The sequence below is a fragment of the Pleurodeles waltl genome, chromosome 8, assembly GCF_031143425.1.
Source record: "Pleurodeles waltl isolate 20211129_DDA chromosome 8, aPleWal1.hap1.20221129, whole genome shotgun sequence".
In the NCBI taxonomy this organism is placed as follows: Eukaryota; Metazoa; Chordata; class Amphibia; order Caudata; family Salamandridae; genus Pleurodeles; species Pleurodeles waltl.
This window is the reverse complement of record NC_090447.1, coordinates 603,506,183-603,529,635: the sequence shown is the minus strand read 5'-3', so window position 1 is coordinate 603,529,635 and position 23,453 is coordinate 603,506,183. Positions and strand designations below refer to the sequence as shown.

At 47.3% G+C, this 23,453-nt stretch overlaps 1 protein-coding gene across 1 annotated transcript in view; it reads left to right on the top strand.

Moving 5' to 3' along the window:
• CUL4A (cullin 4A) overlaps window positions 1–23,453 on the top strand; it is a 635,676-nt gene that overhangs the window by 319,291 nt on the left and 292,932 nt on the right. The window contains exon 11 of the mRNA XM_069204675.1: window positions 7,385–7,577. Within this exon, the coding sequence (XP_069060776.1) occupies window positions 7,385–7,577 (193 nt within the window). The remainder of the gene's footprint in view (window positions 1–7,384; window positions 7,578–23,453) is intronic.

Sequence of the window (23,453 nt, the reverse complement as noted above, 5' to 3'; positions counted from 1 at the left end):
GACCTGGCTTTCCCGGGTTAACACCCCACTGAGAGCTTGGTCATCCAAGCCCCGACGTCCTATGGTGGGTTCTTTTCTGCTCCTGCGGATAGGGAATCAACGAGGCTGGACCACCTTGGGAAGAAGTTGTTTTCTTCCTCCAGTCTAGCATTGCGGTCCATGAACACCGCATGCCTTTTGGGCCATTACACCTATACTTTATGGGACACTGTCACGCAAATACTGCCACAGGTCCTGGGGGAGGCCCGGGCCATTCTTTCCCAGGCTGTTGCTGATGGGAGGGACGCAGCCAAGTTTACAATCAGATGTGGGCTGCATACAACCGACTCCCTGGGTAGATTAGTTGCTTCGACGGAGATTCTGAGGTGCCACGCCTGGTTATGGACATCTGGCTTTTCAGGGTATGTTCAATCTGCTCTAATGGACATGCCATTTGATGGCACCTGTCATTTACAAGAATAAAGCAAACTTGGTGCTTGAGAGCTTTAGGGAGTCCCAGGCTACGGCCGCCTCTCTTGGCCTTGCTGCTGCCATTCGAACCCCTCAGTCTGCTTTTCACCCCGGAAGGGGCACCCAACCAGGTCTGTTTCCTGCTAGCCGCAATGCATGCTGCTCAGCCACTAGGGGGCTGAGGACGTGAGATCCAGCGTCTGCATGGATCAGGGAGTCAGCAGTCTAACCAGTCCACTTTTGCCCGACACCCCCCTCACCACCACCCCGCCCCAAAACTTCACCCACCTTCCACACCTGCAACCCCCCATCCTTCATAGCCTGGCGTTCCCCCACCAGGGACCAGTCGGCAGTAGAATTCACCATCACCTGCCCCACTGGAATACCGTCACGTCAGACAGGTGGGTTTTGCAAATAGTCTGAAGGGGCCACTCCCTCCCCTTCAAGACTATCCCTTCCGCCCTGCTACCATCCTACTATTGGTTAATGTAGGATCACCTGCCACTTCTCCGCGAAGTGATTACAGCTCTCTTGGCCAAGGGAGCCATAGAGAGGGTCCCTGTGCCAGAAGTAGGTTGTGGTTGTTGTTCCTGCTACCTTCTGGTGCCCAAAAAGGACAAGGCCTTCTGCGCTATCCTCGACCTCCTGTCTCTCAATCTCTTTTGCAGGAAGGAGAAGTTCAAAATGCTCACTCTGGCTCAGGTCTTATCTGCCCTGGACCCAGGAGATAGATGGTAGCATTGGGCTTGTAGAACGCTTATTTCCATATTCCTGTCCTGTCTGCCTCCAGACGTTACTTGGTACATGGTAGATCACAAGCACTTTCAATTCACTCTGCTCCCCTTTGGCCTTCCCAGTGACCCCAGGTGTTTACCAACGTGATGGCGGTAGTCACAGCTCATTTGTGCAGGTTAGGGGTTTCATTCTTCCCCTATCTCGACGACTGGCTGTTGAAGGCGCACCCCAAACTGTCGTCTCCCACCTTCAGACAGTTGCAGACCTCCTGCATTTCGCTGGGGTTCACTATGCATGTGCCGAAGTAACACCTGATTCCCTGTCAGATGCTCCCTTTCACCACAGCTGTTCTGGACAGAGTGCAGTTTTGGGTCTATCCTCCCAAGCGGCGAGTCCAGGATATTCAGGCAATGATACCGATGTTTCAGCCTATTTCCTGGATTTCGGTGAGAATGACTCTGAGGCTGCTGGGCTTCATGGCCTCCTGCATCCTGCTGGTGACACATGCCAGATGGCACATGCAGGCTCTGCAGTGGTACCTAAAGTTCCATTGGGTGCAGCATCAAGGGAATCTCTCCAACATGGTCCAGTCTCGGAGGGAACTGCACAAGATCTGCAGTAGTGACGTTTGAACCGCGATTGGGTCAGAGACAGATTCTTCTCCCTTCCCCAACTAGATGTGTCACTCCTGGGATGGGGCGGCCACATGGGAGAGGCGAAGGTCAGAGGTGTCTGGTCTCCGGCGGAATCCGGACTCCATAGAAGTCTTTTGGAGCTCAGTGCGATCGGGATAGCATTAAAAGCATTCCTTCCCTCTCTCAAAGGGAAAGTGATGCAGGTGTTCACAAACAACACCACTGCCATGTGGTACTGCAACAAACAGGGCAGGTGGGGGTGTAGGCCATCTATCAGGAGGCTCTCCACCTCTAGACATGGCTGGAACATCAGGGTATATCCCTGGTCGTTCAACATCTGGCGGGCTCTCTGAACGACAGTGCGGACGAACACAGCCGTCAGTGCCTGGTTGATCACGAATGGCGTCTCCATCCAGAGGTGCCACAAGGTCACTTTTTGTAGTGGAGAGAGCCTTGGTTAGATCTGTTCTCCTCTGCAGGAAACACGCAACACCACCTGTTCTGCATGTTGGCGTTTCCAAGGTGGCACTCCCTCATTGACCCTTTTCGTCTCGAGTGGACCTCAGGCCTCCTTTCCGCCAATACCACTTCTACCCAGAGTTCTGAAGAAGAGCAAGAACAACCGGGTCCAAGTCATTCTTGTGGTTCTAGATTGGGCACAAAGAGAATGGTATCCTGAACTATTGAACATGGCCATCGATCCTCCGATCAGGCTGCCCCTTTGGGAGGATCTTCTGTCACAGTAGCAAGGGACAGTTCACCACGCAAACCTGTCCTGTCTCTTTCTTCTTGTGTGGAGATTGAGCAGCAGCAGTTGTCAGCTTTTGACCTTCCGCCCAAAGTCTGTAATATTATCTTGGCAGCCAGGCATCCCTCCACCAAAACGGTAAATGCCTTTTGTTACAACAAATTTGTGGCATTGTGTACAGACAAGTTTGTTGACCCCCTTCTCTGTCCCTTTTTCTGAGATTGTTTTGTTTATTCTTTCTTTGGCCTCTCACGCACCCTCACATTCTTCTAGAGAAGAGTACAGACTCCACTGCCTGGACCCAAAAAGAGTGTTGGCATTCTGTCTTGATCGTACAAAAGAATTCCGGATGGATGATCAACTCTGTAGGTTACGTGGGTGTGAAAAAAGGTCGGCCAGTGCAAAGAGGACCATCTATAGATGGGTAGTCCTCTGCATTGAAATGTGCTATGCATTGGCTAAAAAGCAACCCTCTTAGGGCTTTCACGCTCATTTTACCAGAGCAACAGCTGCGTTTGGACGATGAGTCTGGCGTGGAAAGTAGTGAAAAGAAACTGAAATCAGCGTGCCGGGGTGGCGCCTATGTACGACCCACAACGTTGTATCCGGTTACCACGACACCAACGACTGACACTAGGTCGACTGACGCCACCAAACGGTGCGCAAGGGTGCTGCTCGAGGACAAATCTCCTGATACAGACTGACGCCTGGGGGTAATCATAAGGCAAGGAATCTGCTACTAAACAATGTCTCTACCAGCTAATTAGTTACTGAAGGTAAGTAACTTGTTTGTCACAACCAGGCATATGGAAAATACAGTAAAATTTGTTGTGAAAAATAAATACTGGTGATATTGGAGCTCCATGTCTGGTGACTCCCAGATATTGTTGGTTTGTTAGGCTAGGAGGGGTCCTGGTGATGAGGGGACTGTCATTGATGCAGCGGTTCTTGAAGATGATCCGGGCTTCCAGGGTAAGTCAGTCTAGATTATTTAGCATAAGGGTGATGTGGCCAGACCTCTGTAGCCCCTTGATAAGCTGTGCTTCACCATGACCTGTCCTGGAACCGAGGATTGTCACTTTTCCTCTGAGAAAAGGTTTAACCCTTTTTTTTCAAACCAAGCTGTTTGTTCTTTGAATGAGAGGTTTGAGTCAAGAGACAAACAATTATCTTGGGAGGAAAAAAGAGGGGGTGAAGCGGACATCCTATCAAGCAATTGGGAAAAGGGCAAAGTCCCACAATGAAGAGGTCCCACACCCTCATGTTCCAAAGGTGACAGTGCAAGATTTCAGAGTAGCTTCTGTATGTGGTAGGCGGCAAAGGCAACATAATGTTTAACTGTTAACATTAGAAATGTTATCTTGAGAGAAATTGATATGGGTAATGTGAAAAGCCTATCAGGACAGTGAGAGTAGACAACATTCAATACCGATGCTGCCCCTTTCCTTCAGGACTCCAAGCTACAACCATCTGCTTTCATGAAGGGACACTGCTAGATTTAAGAGAACCAGACCTTCTGTGTGTGCTAGGGGTGAAGGAAGGTAATTTACAAGAGACCAACGAAAAGGCATTAAATATTTTGAAGATGTAGTGGGTCTTCTCTGAGGACAGTGCCGGAAGATGTGGTCAGTCAGGTTTGGTTCTGACTGATGCATGGCTTTCACGATAAGTCAGCATTTTGAACTAGCATCTTTTAAAGGGGACACGTCGACGTCTATTTTTTAGCACTAAATTTGTGTGACCACAGGTGACAACCACAAATAAGTCTTGCAGGACTGGCAGCGTTGTGATATGGGTGTGTTTTTTTTTTTTTTTTTTTTTTTTGAACCAATGGACTCGCGGCAACCGCTGTGTAGGACGAGCCGCAGCGTTGGTGGGAGCAGTTAAATGAAAATAGATGTGTGTGTGTGTATATGTATATACATATATATATATGTGTATATGTATATATATATATATGTGTGTATGAATATATATATATATATATATATATATATATATATATATATATATATATATATATAATGTATTCCGTGCCCAGTGTTCTGTCGGGATACTGTTTTTTTTCATACCAAGCATGTGAGACAATTGGTATATCTTCCTTGCTTGCACTAAAGCCCATAAACCACTCCTCCGTGCCGATGAATTCACGAGCTCTCTTGTGTAAACCCCTGTAGCACACTCAAGGGCGGCCACTGTCACATGGCACCTTCATCTTGCTATCCAGTTGGCCTGCCGACTTCCTACTGGGTGCCCCTCATGTCCCCCTTTTATTTTTTATTCTTCCCAGAAAGAGTTCCCCAAACTTTGGGGCTACAAATAGGGTTGCGGGGTCCTTTTTTTAAAGAAAAATTCTCTACACTCCATATGGTCTCCCACGTGTATATTGATACCTATTATCAACAATAAAAACGTATCAAGGCCAAATTAAGGCAAACGAACAGCAAAGGTGAAATGTCTAATCTTCTGAAAATCTGAAGTCCAGGTAGAGGTTTGTTTCTTTCAGTATTTTACCTCCTTTACACCCATGCTAACTGAGTAACTTATGAGGGGTATCACGATGGCTGTGCGGGCCGGCGCCGCGCCGAGCCGAGCGCCTTCTTTATCCGCCTGCAGCGCCTAAAGTGGATTCATTTCACTCTGGGTTTTACCGAGTTAGTATTTTCTATAAAGACAGCAGGGCTCAGAAACCTAAAGAGACAAATCTTGTTAACTATTTCTGAGCTGTACTGAGTAACAATAAATCAGTAACCCTGATAAATATCGGTTTAAAATTTAAATCAATTCAGTTTATGCAGTGCAGTTGCACAAAACAGGCGCTCAGCTCTGCGGTAAATAAGTCCAGCATAATACCCACCATGCAGTTACTTACTAAACTGTAAGTTTGTAGTTATAAGGCAAAACGTGCTTATGCTGTATAGGTGCATTCGAGGTATAACAAACTGTTAAACAGAAAATTAATATCTGGGGCGAAGGAGAAACAGGACTTCACTAGTCCTAAGGCATCCAGTTGAAAGGGAGCACTTGAAGCCGTGCAAAATGTGCAGGAAGAACTGGAGGCAAATTTTCCCCAGGGAGGCCTTGATGATTGTGATGCGACACAATTAAAGGAATATCGCATTAATGCAAAAGTGGCCTCGGTAGAGGGGGTCGCGGAGGAATTTAAGACTGGCATGGGAAAAGATGGAGAGGGATACTTTCTAGACAAGTGATTAGTTGTGGAAATGAGTGTTGCAGAGCAAAGTGGCAACAGTGCAGAGATCGTTTCCAACAATGATGCCATCTCCTCTGTCTCGCAGCTGAAGGCCAAGGTGGAACAACAGAAGAAAATGGCAAGAAGTACAAGCTTAAAACACTCCACACATCATTTAGGGCTGTGTGAGAACTTTCACAGAATCGAGCTGTCCTTCTTTTTTACAGGATCGTGTGCTGAGACCAGACTTCACGTTTCAGACTAAGGGTGTCGAGGTCATCAGGCTTCCTAAGCTGGCTCCGTTAGTGAAACTATTGAGAATCAAACACAGAGGATTCATAACATGAACAGCAGCTTGACTGTGATACCTCAGGTTTTCTGCTCAAGAGTTCATTTGTTTACGGAGTCCAGACCTGAACTGATCAACACTATTCACTAAACGAGCTTCAGTCAGTTAAACAAGCATTTGTAATGCAGCGGGTCTAAAATTTGCTCGAGTTAGAGCTATTAGCGTTGTAAACTCCTAACCGGACTTTTCTTGCTACATAAATGGAAAATTAAAAGTAAAATAGATTCATGTAAGTGAGCCGATTCACAGCACCAGGGCCTCCATGAGCATCAGCGTGAAGAGATACACAAAAGGAAAAAGCAGTCCCCTCACAGTCAAACTTATTGGCAGAAGTGCAATTAGCCATGTAACATAGCCAAGGCGGTAACAAAACCTCCCCAAGGAGGGACAAACGTAAGCCATTTACCAATGTTATCAAAGGATTTTTGAAGGGTAAGCCCACAAACGAGTGGTAATGATGGGCGTGATGTGGTCATTATTAAAAGCCCAGATACATATCAACACGTCGGAAAAGCAGCGCTTGAGTGCTGCTATGCTCGACCTAAAAAGAGTTTCTCACTGATGAATAAGAGAGATTTTTATGGTTTGTGACTCAACTTAGATAAAACATGAAGGGAAATCATGAGGGGCCAGATGCTGCCCCTGATGGTCTGAGATAAAACCTCCAGGCAAGGTTGGTGGGACTCTGTATGGTCCACAGTGCTTCGGCTGATAAAGCTACTTTTTATAGGCATTGCCTATCGGACACAGTTCCTTCCGTTCTACGATAGATGGGATCTCTCTGTGGTCACCCACTCTTTTCAATCCCATGGGGCAAAAAAGACACTCTGAAGAGTCAGGCTCACTGTGCACGCTGCAAATATTGGAAAAACTTCATAAAGCCCTCTTCAAAACGTCCTGTAAAGCATGCTTTTCTTGGGGGGAAAATGGAACTTTGCAAAATTATCCCATTAGATGTTTCACTTCACCCTATTTGTTTAATTTAATCTAGGAGTAGAACCTCTTAGGGCTTCCCTCAAATGGGGATGCTTTTTTCTTTCCTGCTCAATACAATTTTAACATTTGTGCTACGTCTGTATAAACGTACTTCACAACACCTAGGTGTAAAAACAAGATAATTATGTAAAACAGTCTAATTGTGAAGCTAACTGCTTTTCAGCTCAGGAGTCTTGTGTGCATTTGTTCAAAGTGAAGGTTTTAAACCAGTGAGCATATGTCCGGCTGTGTGGTGAAGGAACATTGCACATTCATGTCTATAACTGAATTTGTTACAGAACTTTGGGACGACAATTGTTGTTAACCCTGAAAAGGACAAGGACATGGTCCAAGAGCTTCTAGATTTTAAGGACAAAGTGGACCTCATCATAGAAGTCTGCTTCCAAAAGAATGAGAAGTTCATCAACTCGATGAAGGAATCTTTCGAAACCTTTATCAACAAGAGGCCTAACAAGCCTGCAGAACTGATCGGTAAGAATTTCTAGATTTTCTTTTTTTTTACTGATTGCATTGCAAAATACTTTAGATGTTTGTATAAGTAACATTAGCATGTTATTTTGTGGATTACCACTGTTAGCTTCCAGTGACTATTTCACATTTTTTTTTTATAGGCCAGTACTCACCTTTTTTTAATTCCAGTGACCCGGTACTTGGAGGATCGCACAGGTCCTCTCTTTTAAATCTTATGAACCATACTACTGATGGAAAACACAATTGTTTTAGTTTTGCTGTCTGTAGGAAAGGACCTACATCACCCAGGAGGATGGTAAATAGGGCTTCACTCAGAAGGTGAATGTTTATCTGTTCTAAGGTTAAGTGGTTTTCTGTGTAAGCGATACAGTAATTTACAAATAACGACTGTAACTAATTTCCCTAGACTGGCTTAGTGCCATGAGGCAACTGGGCTGTTCAATGACCACCATTTAAAGCCCTTAACAAACCTTTATATCTGGTAATTGGTTCTGATAGTTTGGTTAGCATTTGCAGAGACCATTTCAGGATCAAAGTATGTACAAAACAGATTTAAATATATCAAGAAAGTTCAGAGGAAGAATTGGTGAACTGATGTTGGTAAAACGGACTCCAGCACGAATTACATGTAAACGTGATGCATGCATTAAAAGGTATTCAGGGCAGAATTTGAAAAACTGTGAACATGGGGAACAGGGTCATACACTGATTTGCATATGGCTGGGTCCAAACTGGAATGGCATGGGCAGCAAAAAAACGATGGATTTAGGCCCAGATCACTGTACTGGGGGTGAATGTTTGACAATGTTCAGCATTCCGTCCATCACTTGTTGTTTTTACTTTGTCGCCCTAAGTGGGAAGGGTATGCCCAGACGTGGGTCCCGTGCTTCCCATGCCACTGGATTCAAGCTAGCCTGGCTGATGAGGGGTGAAACCCCAAAACCGGTCCCAGGATGCTTGTTTCCAGTCCAGGGAAGACCTGGCCTAGCAGTTCGGGCTGGACTGTTGCCATGGGGAGCAGGGTCAAGACTGATTTGCATATGGCTAGGTCCAAACTGGAATGGCATGGGCAGCAAAAAAACGATGGATTTAGGCCAAGGTCACTGTACTGGGGGTGAATGTTTGACAATGTTCAGCATTCCGTCCATCACTTGTTGTTTTTGCTTTGGTACAACTGACTCCAGCACGAATTACATGTAAACGTGATGCATGCATTAAAAGGTATTCAGGGGCAGAATTTGAAAAACTGTGAAGGGCTGCTGGTTGAGCCATCCATGTCCAGTTCTGGAGGTTACTTTCTCCAATAAGATGTGCTTTTGCACTTACATAGAAGTCACACCACAGAGATCACCTTTTCCGATGTTTCCAATTTCACTTTACCTGCCTACCATAACATCCCATCTTTTATTCTGATCATCCTTAAACTCTCTGCAGGTATTGAAAATAGTGACCATTTAATTTTCAGGCTTGTTGGCTATGGTTAGTACCACTGAAAATGCACTCTCCTAATTCTCCTTTTCTCGGAGATACATCTAACCCCAGATTAGTCACCTTGTGAATACCCCAGACTGGAACCGGAGATTTTTCTTAGCGATTCCCACACACATTGGTAGGTGGCATTGTCTGCACATTGCCTCCTCCCTCCCTCAAAATGACGTCAGAACCACATATAGCTGCCGTCCCCCCCCCCCCCATGCTGTCAGTTTTTCTTTTCGCACCTTCCAACACATATCCTGATCTCACTCCCTTATTTTCTGTCTTTTGACAGAAACATTTTTGTCCGAAATTTTATACAGTGTAAAAGGGACCTGTCTCTCCCTAAAGCTACAGACTTTAAACTTTGCAGAGATGTCGATGACCAACCCCCACCAGGTATGTCTCTTGTATCTAGGTTCCTGACACAACTGGAGTTGTGCAGTGACTGTTCTGTTATGAACCCAAATGCCATCCGAAACTGTGTGTCCAAGCTGTACATCAGAAAAAAACATGTAAAGGCTTGTCTCGCTCGAAATCGAGGGCACAGACTGATTCTGTCTCCCAGGGCTGTTCTCATAAAAAGTCCTCATCACACTTTGTCATCAGGTAAGTTGAACTCCCCTTCTTCCTGCCACTCTCATCAAGAGAAGTTGCACGGGTGTCAGGGTGCCTCTCGTTCTAGATCTGCCATTCATAGTGGTAAAAACTAATGTTCTCACAGAGGTCCTACTGCCTAGGCAGAATTCTTCAGAGCTGCTTCTCATGTTCAGTGAGGTCCTTACAGATACTTTATTGGGCACTTGAGCCAAGCCTGGATCTTGCCTGCATATGAATAGGCATATTGCCAGATGGCACAGACCTGCTTATGAGGCTCCATCTTTTCTCCTCCCAAGAGTCTTGTAGTACAAGCTCCCACAAGCAGGTTGAATCTTAACCCTTACCCTATTATGCCCCAAATATGGAGCCAAACCTCATGGAGGCATTTGGGAAGCCTAGCCTTCAGAACAGTCCACTCCTATTACCTCTTAAGATGTTACCCGCATGAAGACCATGCTTGGGACATGGTGAACGAGATTGTACGTTAGTCTCTTGTGAGTTTTGTGATAGTTGGGCTTGGATAATACAAGAGGGCCAAGACGTGGTGCCCTGTGTCATCTGATTGGAGCTGGACACCACATATTGCTTGGGTCGGGCAGTCAGTACCAGCGTGGTGCTTTGCTGCCATCCCTAGATGAGATCCACAGTCTTTTCCAGTGACACACGGGCATCGCTGATGGACATGGCATTTGATGGTAATTGTCTTGGCAGGGACAAATCAGATTCAGCCCTGGAGTGCTTCAAAGAAACCAGGGCCACACACTCTTGGTTTTTCAGCATCCTTGCAGCAATATTCTCAACAGTACTGTCCTTTTGGAAGCTTTGGAAGGGACATCCAGCAGAGGCAAAGCAAAAGCCCACCTCTGCAACAACAGATTTCAAGGTAGAGGTCATGGATCCAACCAACAACATCCAGCCCTTCCGGGGCAGTGCACTACCCAATCTCCAGAGGCTCCCCTTTAGTGAAGCCACTCTAGACATGGTGCTATTCCAAGCTTTCCTTCCTCCTCAATGAGTCCAGTGTACTCTGGCTGTGATTCAGATGTTTCAAGCTTTGACCTAGGTCTCAGTGAGAGTGGCTCTGAGGCTTCTTGACCTCCTGCATCCTGCTAGTGGTCCGCACCAGCTGGCAGATGTGGAACCTTAAGTGGGATCTAAAGTCTCATTAGACTCCGCACTCCCAGATGCCATCCAGGTAATGGGAGAGACTGCAAAAGATCCACAGTGGTGGCTGCTGGACTGCAGTTGGATTGGTGGAAGACCCCTCACCCTGCCCCACCCAGAGCTTACAGTTGTTACGAATACATTATTGCCGGCCTATGGAGGTCATCTGGGAGTGGTGGAGATTAGAGGACACCCACCTCTACATCAATTTGTTGAAGTTACGGGGAGTTGCTTGCTACTAAAAGCATTCCTATCTATCATCCATCAAGGGGGAATATATGCGCAGGTCCACTGCAATGTGGTACTGCAACAAGCAGGGTGGAGTGGGGTCATGGGTTCCGTGCCAGGAGGCTATATGCCTATGGAAGTGGTTGAATTGTCAGGGCATCTTCTTCGCTGTACAACACCTGATAGAATCTTTAAATACCGGAGTGGACGAACTAAGACGGCATTGCCTAGCAGATCATAAATTGCGGCTACACTCAGAGGTGGTACAGGGTGTCTTCCAGCAATGGGAAGAACCCTTGTTAGATATTGTCGCCATGAGAGCCCACAGTGTTCAAACGTGTGTGCTTTGAAGTCCCCAAGGCATTTCTTCCTTGGACATGCTGTTCGGTTGGACAGGAGCTCATGACTGTTGTTTGCCTTCCTGCCTCTACCTCTCCTACCCAAAGTTCTGAAGATCAGGAGCGACTGTGCCAAAGTCATCCTAATGGCTTCAGTTTGGCTTGGGCCATAAAAGGGTGGTAAGTGGAACATTTTCCTCTGAGCATCTGTGCTCAGATTTATCTGCCTGTTTGTGAGGCACAGCAGGTGGGTAGAGTCCTGCATCTGTGCCTAGACAATTTATACCTCCATGCTTGCAGATTGAGCACCGAGAGTTGATTGCTTTTGCTCTCCCTCCAGAGGAAGTAAAAGTCTCTCTGCCAAAGCCACCATTGCAGGACTCTGGGGGAAGGGAGTTGTGTGGTGTTCTTCTAAGCATAGCCAAGCTATGAAAGCCCAGGTATCTGATGTCCTTCCTTTCTCCCTAACATTAGCCAAGCAAGGCCTTGCTGTGCCACACTTAAAGGATACTTACTGGCCTTATCAGGTTATTTATGATTACCTTGTCAACTGACTGTTTAAATCATATGTATTTGATAGAGACAGCTGGTTGCAGATTCCTTACCTCAACTTCCTTATCTTAGAATTTCCCCAGGCGTCAGTCTGGATCCAGAGATTTTTCTCAAGCAGTACTCCTGTGCATTGTTAGGTGGCATCAATGGGCTCTGCATCCATCACTGGTGTCATCCATACAGGATGTAACATTGTGGCCCCCATATAGGCACCACCCAGGCATGCTGATGTCCATTCTTTTCTTTCTGCGGCAGCTAGCCCTGCTCCAAAGAAAGAGCAACTCCTCGGTCATTTTTTGACTGGTCTCTTTTTTTTTTTTTTTTTCTCAAAGCCCTTTCTGAGTATTTTTACTCCTGGTGCATCGCAGGATGTCTTCATGTATGTCTGGGTTCAAGTCCTGTGCATCCTGCCATCGGGTAATGTCCATGATAGATCTGCACCTCGCGTGCGTTTAGTGTCTGGAGCGACCACAACCCAAAGTCATCGTTTGAGTGCCGGGTCATGAATCTGATGGCTTTGACGGAGTGGTCCCTAAAGCTGATGGTGCCTGGCTCAGCGTAAGTCCCGTTCGAGAGAAAGGTCTCAGGAACGGTTGCGGAGCCCTCCCCTCTTTGTCGTCTCACATCCAAGTCCTAGAGATGATTGGCTAAGTCGAGGGATAGGAAGAAGTCACAGAAAGCAAAACATTCTTCAGCTTCACCTCATCCGTTGGCCAACACAGGACTCAATCTAGTCCTCCCTCTGTGGATGCCTCCCTATGCGGAGCCCAGGCCAACTCAGGGCCTCCCTGGGTTTCCGGGAGCTGAAGCGACCCCTGCCCAACTGAAGGAGTTTTATGAGGCCATGAGCCTAATTTTTGGGCAGTCTGACTCCGCTGGTGCACCTTTGGGCTCCACTGAGTTGGTAGGGGCCCCTTCGGGTTCTGCGCCAGCAGCTTCTGCCTTGACTCCAAGGGGCACCCATGGATCTGTTCCTGGATCCGGTCTTGCACCAGTCGTACCACCTCAACCTTCCCCAGCGCCAGTCACGACATTGATGCTGTGTCCCCATCCTCATTGCTAACTCCAACACAGAGCCGGATATTTGTTGCACCATGCCTATTTCAGCGTCAACAGGGGCCTTGGCCCCTGTGTTGGGTCCTGAGCCTTATTCCTATGATCTTGGTTACGTTGAGGAAGGGGAGGGGTTGCTGGACCCTTTAGAATACCAGCTGCAAGACCATGTGGAATGGATATGGACTCGGGTGAAGCCAGTGGACTGGCACCTTAGTGGCTATAGAGGAAGGAGCTTCATATTCAGTGGTGGTGTGGAGAGCATCCAAGGTCCTGGACCTTGAGCTGCCTTCGGTGGCAGTCAGGACTAATCTTCTAAGAGAGGTGCTTCAGGCTGGGGCTTCATCCTCTGACACCCTGTTTCCCTTTATTGAAGCCCTTACAGATGTTCTACTGGGTACCTGGTCCAAACCCAGCATAGGGGCTCATTTTAACAGGACAATTGCCTGCTGCCATCGCCCTACCCATGGAGACCCAGGTTTCCTGACGTAACATCCCACCCCTAAGAGCTTGGTTATTCAAGCCTTCACTTGAAAGCCTCAAGCTTTCCAGGGTATTTTCCCTTCCACACTCCCGGTTAGGGAATCCAAGAGGGAAGCTAGACATACTTGGGAAGAAGGTGTTTTCTTCCTCCAGCCAGGCATTGCCGTCCATGGACACCACATGCCTTTTGGGCTGTTATTCACGCACGCTGTAGGATACGGTTGTGCAAGTGCTGCCACGGGTCCCAGAAGATACCTGGGCTGTACTTTCCCAAGCAGTGGCTGAAGGGAGAGAGACAGCAAAGTTTGCGATCCGCTGTGGACTGGACATAACCAACTCACTGGGCAGAGCAGTTGCTTCACAGTGGCATTGAGGGGTCACGCCTGGTTGAGGACTTCTAGCTTTTTGGTGGATGTCCAAGTAAATCTTATGGACATGCCCTTGGCTGGCATGTCTCTTCGGAGACAAAGCAGACTCTGCACTGGAGTGCTTCAAGGATTCCCCTACTACGGCCAGGTCCTTGGGTCTCGCTGTGACCCCCTAGTTCCCCTCAGTGTGCTTTTCACCCCTTTCGTGGCTAGGGTTGGGATGCCCAGTCACCTCCATTCCCCTCCAGCCTTTGTGCCCTGCATGCTGCGCAGTCTCTGCGTGGCCAGGAACAGGCAGTCCACCGTCCTCGTAGATCAGGGAACTTGCAGTCAGGCCAGTCCACCACCTCCCACTTTGCAGCTGGCTCCAAACCTTTGTAGTCTGACGATTCCCCACTAAGGACCAGTTGGAGGCAGGATAAGCCATCTCCTGCTTTGCTGGCAGTCTGTCGCGTCAGACAGGTGGGTTTTGCAGATAGTCTAAGGGGCTGCTCCCTCCCCTTCAAGACTATCCCTCCATCCATGCCACATCCTCCCATCAGATGGTGGAGGATCATTTGGCACTTCTACGGGAGGAAGTTATGGCTCTCTTGGCCAAAGGAGCCATAGAGAGGCTCCCTGTGTCAGAAGTGGTCATGGTTGTTAATCCTGCTACTTTCTGGTGACCAATGAGGACAAGGCCCTTCGCCCTTTCCCAGACCTTTTGGTCCTTCAATCCCTTTCTCAAGGAGGAGAAGTTCAAAATTCTGGCTGAGGTTCTATCTGCCCTGGACCCAGGAGACTAGAGGGCAGCATTGGACTTTCAGGATGCATAATTCCATATCCCCTTCCTGCCTGCTTGCAGATGTTACTTGCGGTTCACAGTAGGCCATGAGCACTTTCAGTTCACTGTGCTCTACTTTGGCCTTACCAGCGCCCCTCAGGTGTTCACAAAGGTGATGTCAGTGGTCACAGCTCATCTGTGCAGGTTAGTGGTTTCAGTCATACTCTACTTCTAAGGCTGGCTGTGGAAGGCAGGCTTGCCCCGGGCTGTCGTCTCCCACTTCCCGACTACAGCGGACCGCCTGCATTTGCTGAGATTCACTGTAATCATGCCGAAGTCACACCTGACTCCCTTTCAGATGCTCCTTTTCATAGGAGCTGTTCCAGACACAGTGCAGTTTAGAACCTTAGTCTCCCAAGCGGCGAGTCCAGGATATTCAAGCTATGATAACTCTATCCTTGATTTCAATGGGAATGACTCTGAGGCTGCTGGACTTCATGGCCTCCTGCACCCTACTGGTGATACATGCGGACTCTGCAGTGTGACCTGAAGTTCCAGTGGGTGCAGCATCAGGAAAATCGGAACTGCACAAGATCTGCAATGGTGGCTAACAAACTGCGATCGGGTCAGATGCAGATCCCTTTCCCTTCTGCACCCAGATCTGCCAGTAGTGACAGATGCGTCACTCCTGGGATGGGGCAGCTACCTGGGAGAGGGGGAGATATGAAGCATCTGCTCTCCGGCAGAGTCTGGATTCCACATCAACTTGTTAGAGCTCCGATGTAGGTGACTGGCCCCATGTTTGCAGTACCCCCCCTCCCCTTGCAGGAACTGTAACACTTGGCAGTGAACCTCAAAGGTTCAGGTCTTCTGTTACAGTGCACCAGATACCCACCACCTGGACAAAGCCCCTCTCATGGCAGCAAGTTTGGCAGAAAACTTGGGAAAAACAAGGAGTAGTGACCACTTCACCGGGGACCACCCCTAAGTTGTCCACAGCTGAAGTGACCCCCTCCCTACAGAATCCTATATCTTGGTTTGGAGAACGGGGACTAATAGGGTTAGGTCTGTGTCCCCCTCCTCCCCAAAGGGAGTGGACACCAGAAGGGTGTAGTCACCCTCAGGGACAGGAGCCATTGGCTACTGCCCTCAGACTCCTGTAACGCCCCTAAATCCAGGATTTAGGGGCCTCCCTGAATCCAGCTGACCAGATTCCTGGTGACATCAAGAAGACGACAAGAAGAACGAAGGACTGCTAAGCTGTCCCCCAGCAGAGAAGACTGAAGACACCAACTGATTTGGCTGCAGCCCTACTGGCCTACTTCTGAAGCCCTGCTACAAAAAGGTGCCGCATCCTGCAGGACTGGCACCTCTGAAAAGCCTCCAGAGGACTTACTGCACCTCGGAGGACCAAGATCTCCCATGGACAGCGGCCCTGTCCAGAAAGAAAACCCAGCAAAGGACTCCTGAACCACCCTGGATCCATGAGTACTGCCCACTCTGCACCCACAACCAGTGTCCAGGTGGCCCAATTGACTAGAGCTGGTCCCCAGGCGCTTCCGAGCAAGTACTCACCCTGGGTTGACCCCTCTAGTTTGCCACGACGATGCCTGAAGACTGAATCCGGAGGACCCCCTGACCGCAGCAGCACCGGATGAAGATTCCAGACTCGTCAAGGTACCTATGCACTCGCAGCCCCCTGGCCTTGGGGAATCTGACCTTCATAGTAGCATTGTGGTCCTCCTTGTCCCTCCTGCTCTGGTTTTCCAGAACTTACTCCCTGGACTTCACCTGCAGTATCTTTGTGGCCCCAGGTGTCCCCTCACAGGAAAGCAATGGGAGCCCGACGGTGCATCTGCACCCTGCACCCGCCCGCCTGTGTGCTATTGAGGGTGTGTGTTTGGTGCTGACCTGTTGCACCTTCGGTGTGCCTCTAAACCCTCCAGGGCTGCCCTCCGAAAATGCGGGGACTTACCTGCATGCAGGCCTGATTCACAGTGCCCTCAGGCACCATAGCATCCAATTCAAAATCCAACATCAATTTTGCCCTCTGCACCAGACACACCCTGCCCTGTGTTGCTGGGTGTTTGGGGTTAACTTGAACCCCGACCAATGGGCATCTTAACCCCCGGAGACTGGAACTGTAAGTCTGGTACTTAGCTTTAAAACTGTACTTTCTTTTCTACAACCCTGGAACTGCTTCTAAAAATTGCAGTGTTTCTACTTTTGAAATAGATATTCATCTGGTGGGACAGCACCAGTGCCAGAGTCGACAATGCACAGTCTATCACAAACGGCATCTCCAGCCGGAGGTGGCACAAGGTCGCTTTAAGCTGTGGGGAGGGCGTTGGTTAGATCTTTTTGCCTCTACAGCGAATGCACAATGTCAGCAGTATTGCACGTTGGAGTTTCCAAGGCGGCAATCACCGGCGGCACTTTTGGTCTTGAGTGGAACTCAGGCCTCCTGTATGCCTTTCCGCCCATACCACTTCTCCCCAGAGTTCTCAAAAAGATCAAGAAAAACTGGGCCCAAGTAATCCTTGTGGCTCCGGACTGGGCTCAATGAGTTTGGTATCCCGAGATACTGAGCATAGCCATTGATCCTCCAATGACACTGCCCCTTCGAGTGGATCTTCTGTTGCTGAAGCAGGGGAGCAGGGAAGGGTTCTCCACCCGAACCTGTCCAGTCTCCACCTTCTTGCATGGAGATTGAGCAACGGCAATCAACAGCTTTTGACCTTCAGCCCGAAGTCTGTAATGTAATCTTGGCAACCAGGTGTTCCTCCACCAAAACTATATATATCTGTCATTGGAAGAAATTTGTGGCATGGTGCACAGAAAAATCATTTGACCCCCCTTCCTGCCCCTCTTTCTGAGATTTTGTTGTTTATCCTTTCTCTAGCCCATCAAGGCTCTGCTATGAGCACTCTCAGTGTTATATGTCTGCCATTTCTGTCTTTTTGCGGTTGCCTGATAAACCTTCCTTAATTCTCCAATTGTAAATAGGTTCCTTAAATGCCTTAGTCATATGTTTTCTCCATCTCCATTCATTATACCTCAATGATATTTGAATTAGTTGTGACATTTCTGATGTGTGCTCCTTTTGAGCCTCTTCACAATTGTCCTCTCCGGCTTCTCATTTTGAAAATAGTCTTCTTGCAGCCATTACACCTGCCCGCAGGGTGAGTAAGCTGCAGGCATAGTCATCTAAGCTACCCCACCTATTAATCTTTTCTGACAAAGTGAGGCTTCACACTAGGGCATCCTTTGTGCCAAAAGTGGTTACGCCCTTCCATTTAGGCCAATCCAGACCTTGCCTACTGTTTACGCATCCCCACATCCTTCTAAGGAAGAAGAGAGACTCCACCACCTAGACCCAAAAAGAGCATTGGCGTTTTATCTTGATCGAGTTTTGGGTAGATGATCAACTCTTTGTTGGTTATGTGGGTGCGAAGAAAGGTCGGGCAGTGCAGAAGAGAACCATTTCCAGATGGGTTGTACGCTGCATTGAAATATTTTGCTCACTTGCTAACAAGCAACCCTCTGAGGGCTTCTGTGCTCATTGTATCAGAGCTGAAGCTGCGACCACTGCTTTAGCACACGAGTTCCAGTCCTTGACATTTATCAGGCGGCAATGTGGGCATCTCATATTTACCAAACACTACTGTCTGGACAGTCAGGTCTGTAGAGACCGGCACTATGCCCATTCGGTCCAGCAGGACTTTCGAGTATGATCTTAGTTCACAGACCCACCTCCGGGCATGGTGTTGCTTCCGTATCTATTCTAAAGTAAGGAATCTGCAACTAGATGCCTCTGTCAGATTAAAAAGTTACTTACCTTCGGGAACATCTTTTGTGGTAGAGGCAGCATCTAGTTGCAGATTCCTCACTGACCCAACCAACCCCTGCTCTGCCAACTGATTTCTAGGGACAGCGACTTTCTTTCATGGCCCTAGTTTTGGCACACCAGTTGTCAGTGTTCTTCATGTGTTTGCACTTCTGGCGTGGAAAGATGTGAAAAACTGACGTCAGCGCGTTGGGGTGGTGCCTATATAAGACCTGCAACGTCATATCTGGTGTGGACGATGACGGATGTTGGGCCAATCGGCACCACCTAACGACATGCAGGTATAGTACCCAAGAAAAATCTCCAGATACAGGCTGATGCCTGGGGAAAATCTAAGGTATCTGCAAATAGATATTGTCTCTATCAGATAAGGTGTTACCGAAGGTAAGTAACTTACCTTTTAATGACTTTTCTAAAAGGGCGGACTTACATGTTTCTGCCAAAACCTTACGTGATGCCCCAATGAAATCTGAATTTGGTTCTCACATTTCTGATGTGCTCCCCACTGCACAGTTGCCCTCCAAGGTTTCTAAACTTCAAGACATTACTGATCATGTCAGTTCAGCACGAGTGAGCTAAAAGCACTCTCTGTTCTGCAACAGTACACCACATTCTTCCTGGATCAACTAGTTCTAATAGTAAAGTAGTAAGTTTATGCATGGATACAGTTTCCTCCTAAGGTGGAAAAGTTATCACACCTTTCCTCATCGGGTGATCTATTACCCTGTCAGTGTTTTTTACCCCACCTCATATATCTGAGGAAGATGAAAGGCTCCATTACAAAGACTCTAAGAGAGCTGTGAGTTTCTACATTGGTCACACCAGAAATCTTCGGGTAGATGATAAGCTTTGCCTTGGCTTCTCTGAGAGAAAGAAGCGTAAGGCACTGCAGAGACAGACTATCTCCAGACAGATTGTCCTTTGTATTAAGATCTGCTGTGGATTAGCCAAGAAACAACTGCTAGAAGGCTTCTAGCTCCTGTTACCAAAGACAAGGCTGATACCACTGCGCCGGTGTGCTGAGTTCCTTTCTTGGACTTTTGCCAGGTGTGACATGGATATCAGTTGACATATTCACAAAAACACTATTTGCTGGCTAGCCATGACAGGTGGAAGGGGCACTTTGTCTGCTCGGACCTGCTCAACGCCTTGGTATGAGCTATCCACACACACACACCACCTGGGGGAGTTACTTTTATGGTATCTATTCACAAGGTGGGGAATCTGCAGTTAGAAGTATGTATCAGAAGAAAAGGTTACATACCTTCGATAACGCTCTTTCTGGTGGATACTCTAACTGCAGATGCCTTACTGGCCCTTTCATCTCCCTGTTCTGTGGAATGATCTTTTTCTTCTCTCTTTCTTAAAGAGGTCAAAACTAGAGATCTGCACAGTGCCAAATCTATTTTATGAGGATTGTGTGTTCGGCTGTGCAGACAGATATAGGAAAGAAATGGACATCACCATGCAGAGGTGGCTGTAACCTGTAGCTTCAATGTGACTTCCAGGGCAGGATTGAGCCAGCTTGGAACAGTATGGTGGGACCTGCTGGGGCATGAGGAAATTGCTGATAAACATTTCTGAATCTTGTCTTGGGCCTTTTGGTATTCATAAGATGAGGAATCTTCGGTTAGACATATTATCCACTACAAGGAGCATTACTGAAGGTACGTAGCTTTTTTCAAATAACTTAACCAAAGCAATAGGTGCAACAAACAGTAGGCCAATGCAAATATAGCAGTATTTTTTGAGTATGTTGACAAATATCAAAACTGGTTGTCAATACCCAAGATGGGCGGTTTCTTTTTTTTTTTTTTTTACATGCATGCTCACTTGTTCTCAGGCCTGTAAAAGGAATGAAGTTTCATGTACCACAATAAGGGTCCAATTTGATTGTTTGTCATCAGCCTCTCGATCCGCTGTAAGTTGCCATTTGAGGAGTCTTTGTGCTAAATTCTATCTAGGTGTAGACAATCTAAATTATGCTATCAGTAGTCATTTGGTGTTACTCTGGCCCCTTCTTGCACGTTTGACACTAATTGCTCCAAATCTGTATCAGATGTTGCAATGCTTCTTTCCTTACTTGGTTCTTCAAGCGCTATATGTCACTGTTCTGTTAGGTGTTCCAACACCTTTGGTTTTATTTTTGCTGCTTGCATTCTAGTTGGTTCCCTGTGTCTCCTTTTGCACCTCCTATTTCTTCGATCACACCATTGCCATTTCTCAGAGGTTTTGGCCTCTTCTTGGGGGCCTATCTTCCATTACCCAGCCCCAAGCTGCTTTTGAATTGTTAATGAAAATTGCCATTTTTAAAAATTACCATCTTTTTGCAAATCACCTTCAGTTTATAAGGATAAAGAAGCATGTATTTATTTAATAAATTACAACGCTTTTTCATGGCTTCCAGATATTAGATGTTCTCCTTTAAACAGCTATTGCATAGTTAGGAAAATATTCTATTTTTGAGGGTTCCATACAGTATTGGACTAGCATTCCTTACTCACCACTTTAATGTGGTTGTTGTCTCTGTAATTCAGGAACTATGCAATGATCTGTTGCAGCCTAACTTCTGGCAGTGACAGAGGCACGAGTGCCATATGTGCTCATTTGAACAGTAAAAACGTAGGTATGGTTCTATAAACTTAGTTTGGTGCTATAAACGTAGAAGACTCATTTGACTCTCCCTTCGCTTTCTCTGGGAGGGCGTTTATGTGAATCTTTTTGTGTTGTGATTGTCCCTTGGAGTGCTTGGTCCAACACACCAGTAAATATGTATAAATTGATTCATAAACTTCTTGTTGACAATGATAATATTCTGCTTCTGTATCATAAAAAGCAGATTGCAGAGTCTGCTTGAGTGTTAGTATGGAAACGTCAGACTGTTAAATCCCTGAGTATGCACATTATCTTATATTTCGTTATCCATGTATAAACATTAATGAAAGTCTCTTAAATGTAACACCTTGCCATCATTGTCTAGAACTCTTGTGTCCTTTTTGACTATTTATTTGATTCTAGACATAGCCATCTTTATCATAAACTTACTGCTTGACCTTTTCCTCCTTCAAACTTTCTGAGAAGGGTGAACTAACTACACATTTTCCAGCAACCTAATCACCAGTACATATCACCATACTTAAGAGAGATAGGTTTTGCTTCTAGTTTTGTTTTACATCATATTCACCTTGTGTTAAATTGTACCTACTGCAGAAGGGCTGGGGTGCTTTCATGCCCATTTCTTCACTATTAATTTCCTTTATTAAAACTGAATACCTTTTGTGATGTCATACGCTACTGGATCTCTCTGAAATCCTGCGTTTAATTTCCATGAGCCATGGGTTTGTTGTGATGTACAGGGTCTTAGTTATATGTTATGGGCTGTGCCTGAAATGATTATGTTCCCTCTATCGCTAAATAAAAGGTAGTCTTAACTTTCTTCCTTACAGATATTGATCACCCCCATTTAAAAAGACCATCCCCTTGCATGGATAAAGTTTCCTCTGTCAATCAACTTTAAATCCGCACTAATAATCAACACCCCTTCTGCTTTCTGTATATTAACCCCTTTGGGGCTCATGTCGTAACAGTTCCGTCATGAGCACCAGCGGTCGTGTGCTGAGGACAGAACCGGTCCGTCCTCTGCGCACGACAATCAAATCCCTCTACCGTGTACAGCAGAGTGATTTGCTTTTTCTAAAACAAGCCTTGGGAGCTGATAAAGTTTTCCCAGCTCCCAAGGCTATTTTTAGTTTTCCCCTAAATGATGAGCAGCGCGCACAGCACGCTGACATCATTTCAGTGAAAACAAAAGTGAAGTGAGCCAATGCGCTCATTTCACTTTCTCTGTCTCGGTGCTCAGGGGCTTAAGCCCCCCTGAGCACTGAGGCAGACAGGAGAGTTAACATTGGAAAGGCGAGCATTTCCCCTTTCCAATGGTACCCTTCCTTAGTGGATCCCTGCTTGAGGATTCCCACAGGAAGGTGATCAGCAAGCAGGGATCCATCCACTAGACACCCGGGAGGGGGAAGTGGCCCTTTGGGCAGGGGCTTCTGCTCCCTCTTTAATTTAATGGCCATAATCAGTCGTTCTCTTCCCCCAGCAGAGGCAGATTGTCACCCCCACTCTAACTAGACACCAGGGAGTATTTTATTTAGCCAGGGTGAGGGGGACCTGCCCAGAGTGGGCTTGGCAATGCCCCCACCCTTCCCAAATAATGAGCAGTTTTTCTCCCCTCCTGGGGGCAGATATGAGCAACAGTCCCTGATCTTCCCCCATGTGGTAGCAAAAATACCCTCTAGGCACCAGGGTCTACTTTTTCTTTGTGTAGTGGCTGGGGCATGCCGATGCCGTCTTTCCCCCTTCTGCTCTGGCCCCCCCCCCCCCCCCCCCCCCCCCCCTCCAAAAAAAACCTAATGGGCACAGTCTTTCTGCCACCCCTGGGAGGCAGGTGGTGGTTATTACACCCCACCTGCCCCCTGTGAAGGGAAGTGGGGGGCAGAAAGCCCACTAGACACCAGGGATATGTTTATGGGCATGTCCGGGAGTGGCTCCATAGGCAAGGGTTGCTCCCCTTTTTTTTTGGACATGCTTTTTGGCCGTTTCTGCCCCCCTTGGGGCACTTGCCTGGTGGTGTGCGTGGATGGCACTTGGCTGGCGGTGTATGTGGATAGTGCTTGGCTGGCACTGTGTGTAGATGATGTTTGCCTGGCACTGTGCATGGACGGCGCTTGGCTGGTGGTGTGTGTGGATGTTGCTTGGCTGGTGGTGTGCTTGGATGGCGCTTGGCTGACAGTGTGCGTGGACTAGCACTTTGCTGGTGGCTTGGCTTTCATGGATCCCCCAGCATTTTCTTACATAGAATCCCCCTCAAATTAAGCTAAAAGGTTACAGTTTCCTCACATCTGTGTGGGAATGTTGTGGAATCATAACCCCGGCAAACATTTTTTACCACCCATTGTTCCCCTCCGTCTCTGGATAAAAACGATACCTCACTTCTGTGGGTGCCCA